This window comes from Myotis nattereri (genome assembly GCF_964212035.1).
Source record: "Myotis nattereri genome assembly, chromosome: 5".
NCBI classification, from domain to species: Eukaryota; Metazoa; Chordata; class Mammalia; order Chiroptera; family Vespertilionidae; genus Myotis; species Myotis nattereri.
In genome coordinates, this window is record NC_138080.1 from 75,958,308 (window position 1) to 75,977,381 (window position 19,074).

Sequence of the window (19,074 nt, forward strand, 5' to 3'; positions counted from 1 at the left end):
GAATTATTTATTTTACTCTTTCTCCCCCATATTTACTTTATTTTTTAAAATATATTTTATTGATTTTTTACAGAGAGGAAGGGAGAGGGATAGAGAGTTAGAAACATCAATGAGAGAGAAACATTGATCAGCTGCCTCCTGCACACTCCTCACTGGGGATGTGCCTGCAACTAAGGTACATGGCCTTGACCAGAATCAAACCTGGGACCCTTGAATCCACAGGCCGATGCTTTATCCACTGAGCCAAACCGGTTAGCCCCCCCCCCCATATTTACTTTAATGAGCCTCTATAAGTAATGTGAACTTAAAGAAAGCAGTGGTGTAGTATAGGAAACCCATGTTGAAGTCAGAGTTTTTAAAGCTGTGTGATTTTGAACAGGTTACTCAATTTCATCAGGTCTTTTCTCTATAAAATTGGAAAATAATACCTACCTCATGGGCTTGCTATGAAGATTAAATGAATTATAATATCCAAAACACTCAGCACAATGTCTAGCACATACTGTAGGAGCTAAAGATGAGATAGGGTATGGTAATTATCATTGAGCAATCAGAGTTTTATAGAGTGTAATATAAGAGTTCTGGTTTAACTAGGGACACTGGTCCACTGACTATGAGATTAGGGAGACCAGAATACACCATTATCTGAGCTTTCAGCTTCCTCCTGAAGCAAAGAATTGCAGAAGCTGCTCCAGAAGTATATTCTTCAGGACATTTGGCAGGGATGATTATAAATTCCCAATTTCGAACCTTTTGTCTCATTGATGAACAGCCTATGCATACTGTATTTTTAAAACAAACAAATACCTTCCTGATTGATTGGTACTAAATTTAACCACTGTATGAGAGAAAGGCATTTAATAACTTCCTTCTTCTAAAATACTCAAGATAGCCATGGCTGGTATGGCTTAGTGCAGCGGTTCTCAACCTGTGGGTCGCGACCCCTTTGGGGGTCGAACGACCCTTTCACAGGGGTCACCTAAGACCATCCTGCATATCAGATATTTACATTATGATTCATAACAGTAGCAACATTACAGTTATGAAGTAGCAACGAAAATAATTTTATGGTTGGGTCACAACATGAGGAACTGTATTTAAAGGGCCAGAAGGTTGAGAACTACTGGCTTAGTGGATAAAGCGCCAGCCTGCAGACTGAAGGGTCCCAGGTTTGATTCCGGTCAAGGGCACATGCCCCGGTTGCTGAGCTCGATACCCAGTAGGGGGCATGCAGGAAGCAGCTGATCAATGATTCTCTCTCATCACTGATGTTTCTCTCTCTCTCTCCCTCTCCCTTCCTCTCTGAAATCAATAAAGATATATTTAAAAAAAACACTCAAGGTAGTCTGCTGAATGAAAAGAACTTGTGCTTTACTCACAGTGTGTCCAACATTATTTTGGCAATTTCATTGCTTCACAACTGTGATTCTTGGAAACTTGTCATTAAGATTCTTCAGAATTCTTAAATAACTTTTTCTGACTTCATTTATTTAAATATCCCAGAATAGCCTCTTGAGCTATAAGTTTGATGATCCACGGAACTATTTATAGCAGGATGAGTACTCCCTGTGACCGATGTTAATGTTTTATTTTGAGAAGAACAAATCCTTAAAAAGATTGATAGGGTTGATGGTATTTTAAACTGAAACCAGTGCCAAGGCAAATAGATATGAACTTGGAACATAAAGAGAGATGGGTGTGCCTTTTTGCCAGTTTAGCTAAAGGCTGGGGAGGCCTCCCACAAGAAGGAAGGCAGAGAGACACAGTGTAAGCCAGAGGTAGTCATCTTTTAGGTGGATTAGACACTTCCGCCTAGGGCCTGGCCTCTCTTCAGTGCTTAATAACCCAAAATAGATTAGTGGAGACAGACTGTCATAATTAAGGCCACTATTGTCTTTGAGGTGATTGATATGCCCCTAGGTAGGAGAAAAATAGGAGAGGAAGAAAGGTCAGGGTTAACCTAAGTTAAAAAACATATACAAAACTCTGTGTGTTAGGGGCCCTTAAAAAATAGAATCACAAAAGTTACTGGAGACTTGGAGATGAAGCTTCCCCTTCTTCTGAATCTCATTAAGCAATTTATCAGACATGCTTATTGCTGATCGCACGCTGGCTCCCCCTCCACACCTGGAACACTCCTTAACTCTCAGCAAGCCATTGCTCTCCCAGGTGCCCCTGCAAGTGAGGCCCTTAAATTAAGATTAGTTTCCACCTCGCAGGATCATGTCTGGAGAGTGGCTAATATTCTGCCAGCTTCAGAGAGAGGAGGGAAAGCAAGCCTGGCAGAGGTACCCATTACATTCCCTGCTTGCTTAGTAGCTGGTGACTGGAAGACATTCTGCAACAATGTCAAAAAATAAAATAAAAAATAGAAAACAAATCATGCCCTAGCCAGCCGCGGGCAAACTACGGCCTGCGGCCGGATCCAGCCCGTTTGAAATGAATAAAACTATTGAAAAAAAAGACCGTACCCTTTGATGTAATGATGTTTACTTTGAATTTATATTAGTTCACACAAACACTCCATCCATGCTTTTGTTCCGGCCCTCCGGTCCAGTTTAAGAACCCATTGTGGTCCTCGAGTCAAAAAGTTTGCCCACCCCTGCTAGCCCGTTTGGTTCAGTGGATAGAGTCGCCCTGCAGTCAGACTGAAGGGTCTGGGATTTGATTCTGGTCAAGGGCTAGATCCCCAGTAGGGGGCGTGGAGGAGGCAGCCAATCAATGATTTTCATCATTGGAGATTTGATCTTTCCCTCACCCTTCCTCTCTGAAATCAATAAAAATATATTTTAAAAAACTATTCATTACCTTATGTAATCCCACCACTTTACAGGCTGGTCTGAACGGACCCAGGTACTTTATCATCTATGTCCCTTGCATCCATCTCAGGACTGGTGCTTGGAGTATGTTGGGAATAAAAGTCCTGTAGGTGCCTCGGCCTGATTTAAGGACAGGAGTGCAGTAGAGAACGGTGCGACAATGCGTAATACAAACAAAACAAAAAACCAAGGCGGTGGGATCGAGAGCGGAGAGGGCGCTGTCTTTGACTTTGACATAGCTCGGCTTATTTGGAGCCATGTTCCAACAGCTGCCCTCCCCACTGCGGGCCAACCTACCCCTAGGGGAGTAGGAGAGCCTTCGGAACTGGAGCGCAGAAGGTCCCACCACCGGAAGTTTCTCTGGATATAAAGAAAACGGCGGAAGTAGACCAAAGATCCCTCCTCAGTACTCCGCCTCCAGCCCGCTCTCCTTTTTTTTTGGAGGGGAGGTGCTCCCCAGTTCTTTGCCTTGGTGGAAAGCCGCTGCGGCGGATTCTGTGCGCAGCTTCAGTTGGCTAGCTCCGCCTCCCGATTTTTTTTTTTCTTTTTTACCTTCCCAGGTTCTCCACGCCTAGACCTGACGTACGCTTGTGCGTGACTAGGGGCGGGATCTCTAAAGGAAGAGCTGGAGTCGAGATCTCGCGAGAACATTTTTTTTTTCCTCCGCAGTTCTCGCTCTGCACCTTCACTCTCGTCGCAACGAGATCTTTCGAGATCTTCTCCGCCCCCGCTACCCGGCGCCCTCTCTGCGGCCGCTGAGCCGGAGCCGGCCTGAGCAGCACGCTTCGCAGCGGCTCGGTGTCCGAGGACCTAGGCGCTCGTGTGGGCAACCCTACGTCCCTCACTAGCTCCGGTCCCCTGGCCTACGCGGCCCACTTTCCGCGCGCCAGCCCCGCCGGGGTCCGTGTCCTGTTTCGCCGGCCGGACCCGGGCTCGAGCCCGAGCTGTAGCCAGCGCCATGTCGGTGGTGGGCATAGACCTGGGCTTCCAGAGCTGCTACGTTGCTGTGGCACGCGCCGGTGGCATCGAGACCATAGCTAATGAGTACAGCGACCGCTGCACGCCGTAAGTGTGGGCCAGGCCACGGCCGCGTGCACTGGGGGATGGGGAGGTAGCATTTGCTTTGGTCTGCGACCCTCTCGGCGGAGGAACACGGGCCGGGGAGTCATCTCCATTCCAGGCCGAGAGACGGGTGGTTACTGGACCCCCGCTGGGCGCCAGGTCACTAGTGGCCGCGACCTGCTGTGTGGTTCTGCGCCAGGGGCGAGGCCTTTTCCCTGTAGCCCGCCGGCTGAGCGAAGCCGTGAGCGGGTACTCGGACCAGTGGAGGGCACAGGTAGGAGCTGGAGGGCAGGAAGGCCTGGGATGTAGGGTGGTCCGAGAGCCTTTCCGAGCAGGGACCAGGCCCAGGGCGTACTGATTTTCATTGAGCCTAACACAGAATTCGTAGCTTTGCGCACAGCCGGCACTTCATAAAAGTTGAACGGGTTCTCTCGTCTGCCCGCGGCAAGACGTTGGAGCGGCCGGAGTCCCACGTGAGTGGGGGCGGGGCGGCGCCCGGAAGCGAGGGAGCCGGAGAACCCGAGGCTCACGCTGCGGGACCAGAGATCTCAAGCTTGGCGTGGTTACGGTCATAAATCAGGAAAGGATTTAATAAAATCGATGCCTTCTTGATATCTTTGCATTCACTTTTTTTTCACATCGTTTCAGAATATTAAACTATAGTGGGTCATTTACTGCTGTTCTGCATGCATCCACTTTCACAGTAATCCATTCCAATGAGGGTGTTGTCCACAGTTGTTCATGAATGACCCAGGTGCTCATTTTGACATCTAGAATCATAAGTTATGGGACCAGTATAAACACAGGCCTAAAAAATCAGGACTCACCCAGGACTTTCCTTGGTTAGAGTAAGAATCTACTTTTTGAGTACATAGAGATACCTTTCAATCCATTGTCTTCCTCTTGGACAAAATCTTCTAAGCTTCATTCTGAGCCACACCGGCCAGGGCAGCCTTCCTTTTCTTTAAATCTAAGTCATCCCGTTGCTCTTAGATCTAAACGACATGTAAAGACATTCACTTCAGAGAGGAATGAATTTCTTGCAAACATAAGGTATGAGATGTTACTCTGCCGACACCCAGAAACTATGTATACGTTCAGCTCTTGCTCTCCGAAAGGGTGGTTATTAATTTGATTTCTTCAAATTCCTAATGTGGCTCAGTTGGTGGTGCATCGTCCCATGCATCAGAGTCACCAATTTGATTCTCGGTCAGGGGCGGGCTCCATCGTGTGGGAGGCTGTGGATTGATGTTTCTCACATTGATGTTTATCTCTCCCTCTTCCTCTAAAATCTATAAAAACACTTAAAAGAATAAAGAAAAGGAAGGTTGATTTGTTAATTAAAGTTTCAGACTTCTTATACCACTTCCCCTCATGTCTAATTGCTGTGGTTATGAAAGGAGTCTCTTAGAAAGCATTTTTTCCCTCAGTCTGTTGAGATCTTGCTTCTGGTTGTCCCCTGATTGGCTCAAATAAAATTTAAAAAAATATTTTTTGTTGATTTTTAGAGAGGAAGGGAGAGGGAGAGAAGAAATATCCATGGACTGCCTCCTGCAGGTCCCTCACTGGGGATGGGGCTAGCAACCGGTCATGTACCCTGACTGGGAATCCAACCCGCCATCTTTTAGTGCAGGGGAGGACACCCAACCACACCCGCAGAGGCTCAAATCAATTTTTATAAAAATGCAGGTTTTAACCTTCTTACAAGAGCAGTCTTGGAAGCACCGTCATCACACTTCCATTCCAGGCACCAAAATATTCCCATTTAAACACATTTAAGGAAAGTAACGCTGATCTATTAACAATGACCTGCAGTCAAGACAGTCTTGTTAAAGCTCAATATCCAGCAGCTAACACATTATCTGGCACTTAGCTTCATTTTGTAAATCATTTGTGAATTCGAAAACAGGTGTATTTCAAAAGTGTATTCTTTAAAAATGATTTCACATCCAGGCAGTGTGGCCCAGTGGTTGAGCGTAATGTATCAGGAGGTCGCCAGTTGTCAGGGCACACCCCTGGGTTTTGGGCTCGGTCCGCAATAGAGGATGTGAAGGAGGCAGCCCATTGATGTTTCTCTCATTGATGTTTGTGTCTCTGCCTTAACCTTCCTCTCTCTGAAATAAAAAATATTAAAGTAGTTTTTTTAAATCACTTAACTAAAATATAACCTTGCATACAAATTTGGTAGAAGTAATCTACAGGAACTTTGCCATTAGTTTCCTAAACAAACATTTTTTTCTTGACTTAACAAGACACTTGTTTGCTGTAACAATAGAAACACTATAAAGTGTTACAATTAAGTTTCCTTCAATTATTTGCTCTCTATCCTTGCATACCTTTTTCTACATTCTACTAATATAGTGTGTGTGTAAACAAAAGGGATAATATTTTGTAACTGATTTCTTTAATTTATACACAGTGGGGCAAATGTAGGTTTATAGTTGGTATAGAAAATAATACAGGTTTATAGTTGGTATAGAAAATAATACAGTAATTAATAAATAGTAATACAAGAATAAACTTTAGCATGTGCACAACTGTAAACCTGCGTTTCCTCACTATTTTAGACATCTTTCAGAGTCAAATATGAATTTAATTAAATATGTAATTCTGTATTATGGCTATGACATGTTTTCCTCAAACAGATTATTTCTAAAATTTTGCTATTACAAGTAGTTTTTCAACAAGCAGTTTTTAAAAAAATGTGTTTTTTTAAAAAATTGATTTCAGAGAGAGGAAGAGAGAGGGAGATAGAAACATCAATTATGAGAGAGAATCTTCATTGATGATGCCTCCTGCACACCACCAACTGGGTATCGAGCCTGAAACCTGGGCATGAGCCCTGATCAGGAATCTAACCAGGACTTGATTCATGGGTCTACCACTGAGTCATACCAGCTGGGCATCCAGTTATCTTTTTTTTCCATTCCTTATCTGAGGATGTTATTTTTCTTTAAATCCTTACCTGAGGATATGTTTTTATTTTTATTTATTTATTTTTAAAATATATTTTAGTGATTTTTTTACAGAGAGGAAGGGAGAGAGATAGAGTTAGAAACACCGATGAGAGAGAAACATTGATCAGCTGCCTCCTGCACACCTACTGGTGATGTGCCCGAAACCATGATACATGCCCTTGATTGGAATTAAAGCTGGGACCTTTCAGTCCAAAGGCCGATGCTCTATTCACTGAGCCAAACCGGTTAGGGCAGGATATGTTTTTATTGATTTTCGAGAGGGAGAGAAACAATGATTGGCTGCCTCCCCTATGCAGTTCAACCTAGGATGGAACCTACAACCTGGACATGTGACCTGACTGGAAATTGAACCCCCAATCTTTTGATGTATGGGACACCCAGCCAGGGCTCAACAAGTTGTTTTTTATATTTATGTTTACATGTTAATACTTCTACTTTTGTTGGATAGATTTCCAGATGTGAGATTGCTAGGATAAAGGGTATATATGTTTAGAGTTTTAGTTCATATTGTCATAATACTTTACAAAAACTTAGGTTAATTTATACCAGGAACATGAGTGATTTCTCAGTCTTAATGGGGTTGAGAAGATTAAGGAGTTAAACTAAAGTGTTTATTTAGAATAATGCCTGACATAGTTAATACCACCTAAGTATTTGCTAATGTTGCCATTATGACCTTTTTATATTTTCATTAATCCTCTTTATTAAGTCATATGTTGGTACAGTAAAATGAAATCTATAGAAGTTTGCCTTTTAGGATTCATCAAATTTGTGGCTGAAAAATATTTTCATTTTATTTTTCCATCACCATTTATCCCCTCTGTCTTCATCCACCCACAATCACCACACTGTTGTCCATGTCCATGAGTTCTCTTTCCTTTTTGCTCACTTCCCCACCCCAAAATCCCCCAAATACGTGGCTTTTAATGTGCAAATGTTACGGACTCAGGAGTTTGCTGTGCTTTAGGAACTATGTCTCTCAGAAAATGAGTTACTTGTTCTGTTTGATATCAACTTTTTTGGGTACTTGATAGTTTGGGACTAAGTAACCAGAGGATACTCTGATTAATATAATAACCATTTCCAAATCATTTTGCCACCATCTCTTATTTGATTATCTAAATACTATTGGCTCTCTGAAAAGCTCATTTTCTTAGTTTTAAGAAAGTAGAGCAACAGCCGTCCTAACACTCTGAGAGTACTCACACAAACATGAAACTACCTTTTAAGGATAGCAGCTGTTCTTATATCCTAATCAGAATGTGCATAAATATTTGGTCAGTAGTATTTCTTACCCAGGAAAGGGAGATCAGTGCCATTCTCTGTCTTAAGATTATTATTTTTAGGACTAGAGTCATAGAAATAAAGATAAGAACAGAGTGTTGAACTTGATGTGAATTAATTTCCAACAGTGTCAACCTGTAATTTGGAATGGAGGAAAAGTAGTGTCAAACAGCAAGTGTCCAAGCACTTCACATTTTTAGCAGCATTAACTTGGCTTTGTGTGTAGTGTAGGGGAAGTGTAAGATAGCAGTTCTGTTGTTTACAGGTATAATCGTTCTAGTTGGAAATATGAATGACATAAACGCACAGTGGAAGTTTATTTATGTACAGATTTAAAATACTAAATTTAGAGGAGACATTACATCAGTGGGGGATGGAGTGATGAGGAAAGGCAGGCATGGGATTTGAGCAAATAGGATTAGAATACATATAGGAAAGGATTGGGAGAGTCCCAGGAAAAGTGTAGAAATAGTAATAAATTTAATGGTTTGTGTCAAAGTACTCAAGTTTGCATGTATGAGATTTGGAGTCCAGGAGTCCTAATGATTTTGGAATCCTTGAATTGGTTCTTCATTATAAAATGGGGACAGTAATAGGTTTTTTTTCTTTTTTTCTCTCAGAGTATTTGGTAGAACCAAGTGTAGAATGCTTAGCACACTGCCTGGTATATGAAGGCTCAGTAATGAAAGCTGTGGAACAAGGGAGTTTGTTCCATGACGGAATAATTCAGCCACTGAAGACTTTTCAGAAGATCTGTTGAAGAGAAACAAGTTGAATGAATTTTTTAATCTAGTCTCTTTTAGGACTTGTATTTACAGGCATACCTCAATATATAAGGGGTTTGATTCCAGACCATGGCAATAGAGCGAATATTGCGATGAAGCCAGCCATAGTCTTTTTGCTGGTGTAGAGTCTTGCCTTCATTTTGTATAAAACACACCTGAGAAGAGCAATAAAACTAAATGCTATGTAAACGAGTTATGCCTGTATTAGAAGTATTCACCTAAATGCTAGTGGTAGCCCTCTAGGATTGGAGGGAGATTTTTTTGTGGAATTACAGGTAACTTACTTTCTTTGTACTTTGTTTTTTTAATTTTCTACTGTGAGCTTGCACTGGAAAGAACTGAACTAGGTTCTAATGCTGGCAGTAATTAATATTCAACTTAATCTTTTTGGGCCTCACATTTACATATTAGGTTTCTTTAAGCTTTTAGTTTGAAAAAACCCTTCAATTTGTGCTGTTGGACATTATTGGTCATTAAATTGTTCTTTTTTAATTAAAGTAGTATTTTTTTATTTCTCATGGATAAATGATTTTAAAGATGACTGGATTTTAGTGGACAGTTTGAGAAGGTGAAGCAGAATTTTCATAGAATACTGGTATATATATATTTTTTTTAATATATTTTATTGATTTTTTACAGAGAGGAAGGGAGAGAGATAGAGAATTAGAAACATCGATGAGAGAGAAACATCGATCAGCTGCCTCCTGCACATCTCCTACTGGGGATGTGCCCGCAACCCAGGTACATGCCCTTGACCGGAATCGAACCTGGGACCTTTCAGTCCGCAGGCCGACGCTCTATCCACTGAGCCAAACCGGTTTCGGCGGTAGGTATATTTTTGTATGAAACTCAGATCAGGGCTTCACTGGAGCTATAATAATAGCTAATATTTTAATATCTATCTATCTATCTATCTATCTATATCTGTCTATAAAATAGATAAGTATGCTAATTAACTGGGACTACGTAATGGGTGGACCTGACAGGAGGAGGAGGTTGTACACGCAGTGTGTATGTGGGGGGTGGGGTGGCAGGGGCGGCAGGGGCCTCCTTGCTCCTGGGCTGGGGGAGGGCCTGATCAGCCCCGGCTGTGGCTGCTTCAAGGGCCTGAGAGGGAGGCGGGGCTGGACCGGTGACTCGAGGGGGGGGCGGCGCCGTATGATTTTGAATCGATCGCTGGGCTCCTAGTTTATTATATGCCAGACTCTAATATAAGCCCTTTATAAGTGGATCAACAAAATTTTATCTATAGCAACCATATGAGGAAGGTGCTTTAATTTCCCCATTTTAGAGATGAGGAATTGAATGTCAGAGAGGTTAAGCAACACAGAGGTCACACAGTTAGAAAGGCAGAGAAGGGATTTGGTAGACTGAGACTGTTTAATTCTAGACCCTTAGCTCTTTTTACTGCATATGTGTTCAGTCAAGTTGATTTCTTCTTTTTTTCCCCCCTAAGGATTTCTTTTTTTGGTGCAATGGATGGCTTATTGTTAAGGAGCATTTTTAGAATGTAAGAATTAAGTAGTGATACTATATTGATTTTCTATGATATGCTAAGAAAAGTGTGGACGTTTCCTATACTTTACAGGAGTTATATACTTTGTTTGAGGTGTTACTGCTGTATTATGTAGTGAAGATTGATGTTCTATTAGTAACCGTACCTCCGCTACGCTTCCCATTGGCTAATAAGGGCGATATGCAAATTAATTGCCAACAAAGATGGCGGCCGGCAGCCACACAGCTGAAGCAAACACGAGGCTTGCTTGCTCCAGTGATGGAGGAAGCCAAGGTTCCCTGCCTGCTGCGGCCCGGCTCTGAGCCCGAAAGCAACAATGTTTCAATTATAGAAGCTAAACAAACGCCAGATACCTGCTTTCAGCTGGCCAGGGCCTCAGAGCTGGGAGAGCCAGTGATGGCAACAATGTTTCAATTACAGAAGGTAAATAAGCCCCAGAATAAAAAAAGAAAAATAAGAAAAAAGGAGAGACTGGGAGCTTCAGTCACTGGCCAGCCTGAAAACCGCCCTCAGCACCTCACCCAGACTGGCTAGGCACCCCAGTGGGGACTGCCACCCTTAAGGGGATGTGACCAGCTGCAAACAGCCATCAGCCCCTCACCCAGGCTGGCCTGGCACCCAGGTGGGACCCCCACCCTGATCCGGGACACCCTTCAGGGCAAACCAGCCGGCCCCCACCCGTGCACCAGGCCTCTATCCTATATAGTAAAAGGGTAATATGCAAACTGACCCTAACAGCAGAATGACTGGGAATGACTCGTCACTATGACACACAGTGACCACCAGGAGGCAGAGGCTCAATGCAGAAGCTGCCCTCTGGTGGTCAGGGTGCTCTCACATGGGAGGAGCTCTGCTCAGCCACAAGCCAGGCTGATGGCTGCCAGTACAGCGGTGGTGGTGGGAGCCTTTCCTGCCTCCTCAGCAGCACTAAGGATGTCTGACTGCAGCTTAGGTCTGCTCCCTGCTGGCAAGTGGACATTGCTCGAGGGCTGCTGGGCTGCCAGAGGGATGTCTGATTGCCATCTTAGGCCCAGTCCCCCCAGGGGAGCAAGCCTAAGCCAGCAGGTGGTCATCCCCTGAGGGGTCCCAGACTGTGAGAGGGAACAGGCCGGGCTGAGGTACCCCCCCCCCCCCCCCGCAAGTGCACAAATTTTTGTGCACCGGGCCTCTAGTAAAAATATATTTAAAAAAATTTTTAGTGATTGGTATATATGCAGGAAGGCTGAGCTTCTTGAGGGGCTATGCCCAGCATGTTCTAGCCCCACAGAGTGTAGGATTCAGAGGAAATCTGATGATACCAAGCTAAACCATACTGCTCTGGGAGATTAGCTCACAGGGTTCTCACTTACCCCATTGGTTGAAAAGGGCCACAGAGGTCCAGAGAGGCCCAGCATTCTACCCCTATGCATTGGGCTAGTAAATTTAAGTATAATTTTACTTAATTTAATTAGTAAGGTCATTTAAATATTCAGATTTGGACCAATGCAGCATGACTCCAGAGCCCTATTTCTTACTCTGCTAAATTGAAAGAAGTAGGTTTCCAGGGAGGATAGAGAAAGCCAAAACTAGAATGTAAAGTATGGAGAAATGATCTTACTCCATTGCTTTCTGATTATATGGCCCTGGATAAATTTACTTAATGCCTTTTTGATCTCAGTTTCCTATAAAATGGGAATAAGATAGGGTGTTGATGGGGATTAAGTGAGATACTACATATGAGCAATTTATGCATTCATGATAATTAAAGCAGAAGAAAGTGGGCTTTACTACCTTAAGGGGAAATGGACTCTTGGAAGAGCTATGTCTTTTGGGATTTTTTTTTAGGTGGTGGCAGTAAATTTGATTTTATAGCTTAAGAGAAAGCAGCTACTGTAAAGGGAGGTGACAGATATATGAAAATTAAGGGAATACAGGGTAACATAGGGATTAATTAGAATAAAAAACGAAGAGTGATGCATAGGGGTCATGATAGCAAAAGCTTCAACTCCAGTATAGCTGACTTTAAGCTTAAGCATAGTATTTTAAAGTAGTTTACCTTTAAGCAGGCTTCAGTTTCGCTTTCTAAATTAAGCAGCAAATAGGTCATACCAAAAGGCAGTATATGAATAGGTGATTTGGAAGAATGTGTTCAGAAGTGGGAATGAAGTTCTTTGTCAGAAGTTGAGTCCTCAGAAGCTAGTTCTAGAAAAATTACTTTTTATTTATATACTAAAGGACAAGAGTTTTCAGAATTTATAGGCTGTTCTCTTTTTGTAGTTATAAGTTGTTTTAAAAAACAAAGAACATTTAATTGATGAATTGATATGAGGGTACATTATTTTATGTTGGGATTTGAACATCAGACTTCAAGAATGAGAGGAGAGTGGAGACTGGCTAGTCCAACTCTAGTATTTTAGACAGATTGTCATCACATAAAACTGCAACATGTAAATGAGAGGACTCCAATTATTTTAAGAGGCAGCCTATTCTGTGGACAGTTTTACTGAACACTATAAAGGTTAAAGTCATAGATTTACTGTGTGCTGATAAAATAAACGGTTTTTTAGTGAAGACAGAATTCTTGCCTAGTATGGTTGTGGACGTACTGTAATGTTGCATTAATTTAGGATGTAATATACTAAAATGTTTGTTTTATCTTCTAGGGCTTGCATTTCTTTTGGTCCTAAGAATCGGTCAATTGGAGCAGCAGCTAAAAGCCAGGTAGGTAGAGTTTCGTTTTTTCCTAAAATGAGTTATTTTTCTGGTTTATCCCTCCCTCCGTTTAGCAACTATTCGCGTGCTCATTATGTGTCTAGCACTGGTAGGCAGTGCATGCATGTGAGACAGACTTATCCCTATTTGCATGTACTTGAGTGAACAGCATGAACAGTATAATCTGTTTAATGCAAACTGCTAGGATGTATTTTGCCCAGAACTTGTTTTAAACAGGCTTGCTTGTTCCTTGATGTTTAAAATGCTCTTTAAAGTCGTCTCCTTAGGCCTTTCTTACTAATATTGAGGGTCATTGTTGTTTCTAGATTAGATCTTGTTAATCAAGGTTCTCAAGGAAGGAAAGCATACTTGTAGAAACACATTAACTTACCATTACTTTATTTTGTAAACTAGGAATCTGACATATTTGCTGGTTTCAGAGCAGCAGAATCCCAAGAGTTCTGTTATCCTGAGTGTCTGAGGTTGCTGTGACATTAAGGAGTTGCATATTTAATCTTTTTATGGTTCAATTTGGGGCAAAATATAGAATGAATACTTGTCTCTCTTTCTGGACCCAGAAGGGCCTAAAATTCATAAGCCTGAGAAAATGGTGGTTGGCCAGTTGATTATTAATTAAACCAGGTGTTTTATAATCTTATTTTTAAAAAGTTCAAGATGTTTTAGGAGGCAGTAGATAGCAAGTACACAGCTGTATTGAATGTCTTTTCTTCTAAAATTTCAGTGAATTCTTCCTGTGTTTAAAATTTTCTTTCATTATTGAGAATAGTTATTATATTAAATTGGCTGCCTAGTTCTTGGTTGACATAGTTAATTGTGGTATTGAGTTTCTACTTGGCAGCTTGCTGAAGCTGGGCCTGATTTGGGAGGCATTGTTTTACAAAAAGTCTTCTGTGTGGGCCCTTGGACATACCTGATGCAGAGGGGCTCTGTAGCTTATTCTTAGGGCTTGGTACACTTAGCTCTGGCATTGAGAAGAGGAGTTTAAGCACAAGTTCATTCTTGAATTTTTTGAATGTCTTTGCCAGTGTTTTTTCCTCTTGTAAATTATAGTAGTTTATTGTAGAGAAATAAAAAATATATAGATAGAATATTGTAGGGAATTTGGAAGTTACTGTACTACCACGATCCAAAAATCACTTAGTATCTGAATGTGTAACCTTTTGTACTCTTTCTAAGCATATAAATAGCTTCTCTCCTACAAAAGTGAAGTCATACTGTATAGATACTTGTCTTCCAACATCCTAAAATAATCTTGCCCACTATATAGCTATACCGTAATTTATTTACCTATACACATTTAGGCTATTTCTAGTTTTCTGGTATTATAAATAACTAGAGGCCCAGTGCACGAAATTCCTATGCCTGGCCAGTGATCAGGGCTGATCAGGGCCTTTCAGCTGCCAGCTGGGGCCTTCCTTTGTTCTGCGCTGCCCCTGGTGGTCAGCACATGTCATTGCAAGTGATCGAACTCCTGGTCAAACTCCCAAGGGGACATTTTGCATATTAGCCTTTTACATATATACTAGAGGCCCGGTGCACAAAAATTTGTGCACTCGGGAGTGGGGGGAGGGGGGTCCCTCAGCCCAGCCTGTGCCCTCTCGCAGTCTGGGACCGCTCGGGAGATAACGACCTGCTGGCTTAGGCCTGCTCCCGGGTGGCAGAGGGCAGGCCCAATTCCTAGGTGCAGCCCCTGGTCGGGCTCAGAGCAGGGCCGATTGGGGAGTTGGGGCGCCGCCCCCCGTCATGCACAGAGCAGGGCGGATTGGGAGGTTGCGATGCCACCCTCAGTCACGCTCAGGGTAGGGCCGATTGGGGGTTTGGGGCACCGCCCCCTGTCACACACACACAGAGCCGCAGGGTGATCAGGGGGTTTTGTCGCTGCCCCCTGTCACGCTGATCCCGGTGCTGGGAGGCCTCGCGACTCCGCTGATCCCGGTGCTGGGAGGCATATTACCCTTTTACTGTATAGGATAGAGGCCTGGTGCACGGGTGGGGGCCGGCTGGTTTGCCCTGAAGGGTGTCCTGGATCAGGGTGGGAGTCCCCACTGGGGTGCCTGGCCAGCCTGGGTGAGGGGCTGAGGGCCGTTTTTAGGCTGGCGGGTGACTGAAGCTCCCAACCGCTCCTTTTTTTCTTTTTATTCTGGGCCAGCTTTAGCTCTTGAGGCTCGGCTGCTGAAAGCAGGTTTCCGGCCTTTGTTTACCTTCTGTATTTGAAACAATGTTGCGGTCCTGCTGGCTGAAGCCTGGCTGACTGAAAGGAGGTTTCTGGGATTTTGTTGAGCTTCTATATTTGTTACAATGTTTCTTAGAGAGCAGCTGAGAGGCGGGCAAGGCAGGTGGGGAACCTGGCTTCTCCGTCACTGGAGCAAGCAAGCCTCCCTGTTTGCATCAGCTGCCTGGCTGCCGGCCACCATCTTGGTTGGCAGTTAGTTTGCATATCTCAGTGATTAGCCAATGGGAAGGGTAGTGGCTGTACGGCTAATTACCATGTTTCTCTTTTATTAGATAGGCTATAGATACTCTGTCAGTATGGTAAGTTTCTTTCACTAGAGTTTCTGAATTGACACATACTTCCATACTGACTCCTGGGAAGCTTGAATCACAAACTGTGAGTAATTTTTAAAAGCTAATAAAAATCATTATGTGTAAATGTTTTGGAATTTTAAGGTGGTAAATACTTTTGTAAGTATAATGACCTGTCTATATGGAGAAGCAGGACAAGAGGGACTGTCTGTGATCTCTGTGTTACTTGTTCAAGTTCCTCACCCTTCAAGCCTCACTTCACGTGCTAATAGGCATCATTCAGAAAAGTTTAGTGCTGAAGAAAACTGAAACTCAAAAGGAAACTTTGTGGAGTTACAATGATGCTAATTTAATCTGATGCTATTGATTTTCTTTTTTCCTAATTTAATTGGTATCAGTCTTTCTACTTTTTGATTCAGCTTTCCTTTCTCTTAGATCATTTCCAATGCAAAGAACACAGTCCAGGGATTTAAAAGATTCCATGGCCGAGCATTCTCTGATCCGTTTGTGGAGGCAGAAAAATCTAACCTTGCATATGATATTGTGCAATTACCTACTGGATTAACAGGTATAAAGGTAAGGTTCTCAAGATAATTCCTGATGATTAAAATATAGCATTTTATTTTATTAGGTCAGTGCATATCAATACCATTCTGATTTCATAGTATAATGAAAATGCTTAGGAAAAACTTGTAGTAAAGACCATTTGGCATTTTTTTCAGTGATTTGGATTTTGATTGAGAACCATCGGTGGTAGTGATAAAATTTTTTTTAAAAAAAGATATTTTATTGATTGTTTTACAGAGAGGAAGGGAGAGGGATAGAGAGTTAGAAACATTGATGAGAGAGAAACATCGATCAGCTGCCTCCTGCACACCCCCTACTGGGGATGTGCCTGCAACCAAGGTACATGTCCTTGACCGAAATCGAACTTGGGACCCTTCAGTTCGCAGGCTGACGATCTATCCACTGAGCCAAACCGGTTAGGGCAGGTAGTGATAAAATTAATGCGGCCATTGCTGCTTGTCTTTTTTTTAAAAATTTTTATTTTTTATTTCAGAGAGGAAAGGAGAGGGAGAGGGAGATAGAAGCATCAATGATGAGAGAGAATCATTGATTGGCTGCCTCCTGCGCGCGCCCCCCCCCCCCCCCCCCACTGGGGATCAAGCCCACAACCTGGGCATGTGCTCTTGACCGGAATCGAACCTGGGACCCTTCAGTCTGCAGGCTGATGCTCTATCCATTGAGCCAAACCTGTCTTGTTTACTGATGTGATTTTAGGGTGTGATTTGTGGAAGAGCAAAGAAATCAACACTATTAAGTCATTAGCCAGATATATGGCCATACTTTTGACAATATGAATTAGATTGAAAAAGATGTTGTTCTTTTGAGGAAAAGAGAGTTTAGTTTTTGATACCTCTGGGATATCTAGAAGATCCTCTTTGTGAAGCTTGCAGTGAACTGATCGTTCAAAAGAGGTGAGAGGCTGGGGATGGGTAGGGTGCACTCCACTGTCTCTCTAGTACTCAGAGGTGGTAAGAAGAACACAGGAGAGGGTGGTTGAACTTTCCAGGCAAGTGAGTTTAGAGATAGGAGATTTGGTGTTTGAGACCTTCCAATTGGAGAAATCAGAATCATGAGAACAGGCATACATTCCAAGAGTGATGAGAATTGAGAGAAAAAGGTAGTTGATGGTGCCATTGTAGCTGAGAATTCAGTTGAATTTAGAAGTGATGAATTCTGATAACTGAAGTATGATCTCTGTGTTTACTTAGGATATCTATGGCAATAATCTCAGAAGTTTGGATGACCTAGTAAGGGAGTAAAGCTGGAGTACAGAGGAGGGAAAAAGGGCGAGGTGAAGAAATGGGGGATGGGATACTTAACATTAAGAAAGAAAGAGGCTGAATACTGGCAGATTTAGTCATAAGCATTGCAAGAGCCAAAGGAGAAAGAGACTAAGGAGAAGACCTGGAGGTTAGGTAGATCCAAGTACGGGGGTAGGAGTTGACTAAGTTTATATAAATAGCAGGGAAGAAGAGGCAACTTAGAGGCTCACCACGAAGGTTATTTTCCCATCTTTATCATGCAGTAAAATGAGAAACTGTTAGACTCTAAACCAGAGTACATTATGGTTGGGCTGGGGAGTAGGAGCAGGTAGCTTTCAAGCTGAGTTAGAGCAGCAGATTTAAAAGAAGAGAATGACATTTCTGGTCTGCATTGTAGTGGGGGAGTTACGGGTATATGTGGGATGGGGCTTACTTATTCTACCCAGCCTTTCAACATACAAAGTTTGCAACTCTTGTCAAAGTTGCAGACTTCATCCAGGGTAGGCTGTCTCGAAGCTTTTTTTTAATATTCTTTAATTCACCAAGTATTTATTTTGTCAGGTCTGTCAGTACTAGAGCTATAGCAGTGAATGAATTTGACCAAAACCATGTCCTCAGGTTAGATTGAATATTGGGGAGGTGATAACACACAGTATGTCAGATGGTAAAATAGTTCACCACCAACCCCTTTACAGAGGGGCAATGTAGTTCATGGTGAGCTACACCAACTTGCTTCTGCACAGGTAATTGTCTCAGATTTTATTGATAAACTTGCCACAACATTGTTTATGTAGTGGTCCTCATCTTTAAGTATCATGTACATGTTATAAAGATAAAAGTGACCTTTAAATTATTTTTGCTTCTAAAACTAGCTTTCTTCAATTCTATCTTGAGATAATGTTTCATTGATGATGGTGAGATATTGCTCATTTTAGGCTCTTAGGACATGAAAAATATATGTCTAGATCCTTTTGTCATTTTATTGCAGGTGAAATATATGGAGGAAGAACGAAATTTTACCATGGAGCAAGTGACTGCCATGCTTTTGTCCAAACTGAAGGAGACAGCAGAAAGTGTTCTTAAAAAGCCTGTTGTGGACTGTGTTGTTTCAGTGAGTTGGAGCCCTACTCATTATTAAGACTCGCATGAAGAAGCATTTTCATTTTAACTGCAAATAATATTGGTTTTTGCCTTAGGTTGTATGATTGATTATTTTAAGAAATTTATCAAACTAGACCTCATTTTCTTGAATTCTCTTTTCTTGTCCCTAGTTATTGCTCCAGCCTCCTCTGTTATTCTGTCTATTTAAAGGCTTATCTTAAACCTACTTCACCCTGGATTTCTTGTAGCACTGAGCATAGTGTCTAGTGCAGGGGTGGGCAAACTTTTTGACTCGAGGGCCACAATGGGTTCTTAAACTGGACCGGAGGGCCGGAACAAAAGCATGGATGGAATGTTTGTGTGAACTAATATAAATTCAAAGTAAACATCATTACATAAAAGGATATGGTCTTTTTTTTTTTTTTTTTTTTTTTTTAGTTTTATTCATTTCAAACGGGCCGGATC

The 19,074-nt window shown here is 42.4% G+C and overlaps 1 protein-coding gene across 1 annotated transcript in view; it reads left to right on the forward strand.

Annotated features, from left to right (window-relative positions):
• Window positions 1-3,561: 3,561 nt before the first annotated feature.
• The window catches only part of HSPA4 (heat shock protein family A (Hsp70) member 4), a 43,199-nt gene continuing 27,686 nt past the window's right edge, over window positions 3,562-19,074 (forward strand). The window contains exons 1-4 of the mRNA XM_081092033.1: window positions 3,562-3,884; window positions 13,087-13,144; window positions 16,115-16,255; window positions 18,497-18,619. Coding sequence (XP_080948159.1) covers window positions 3,778-3,884; window positions 13,087-13,144; window positions 16,115-16,255; window positions 18,497-18,619 — 429 coding nt within the window. The 5' untranslated portion in view covers window positions 3,562-3,777. The remainder of the gene's footprint in view (window positions 3,885-13,086; window positions 13,145-16,114; window positions 16,256-18,496; window positions 18,620-19,074) is intronic.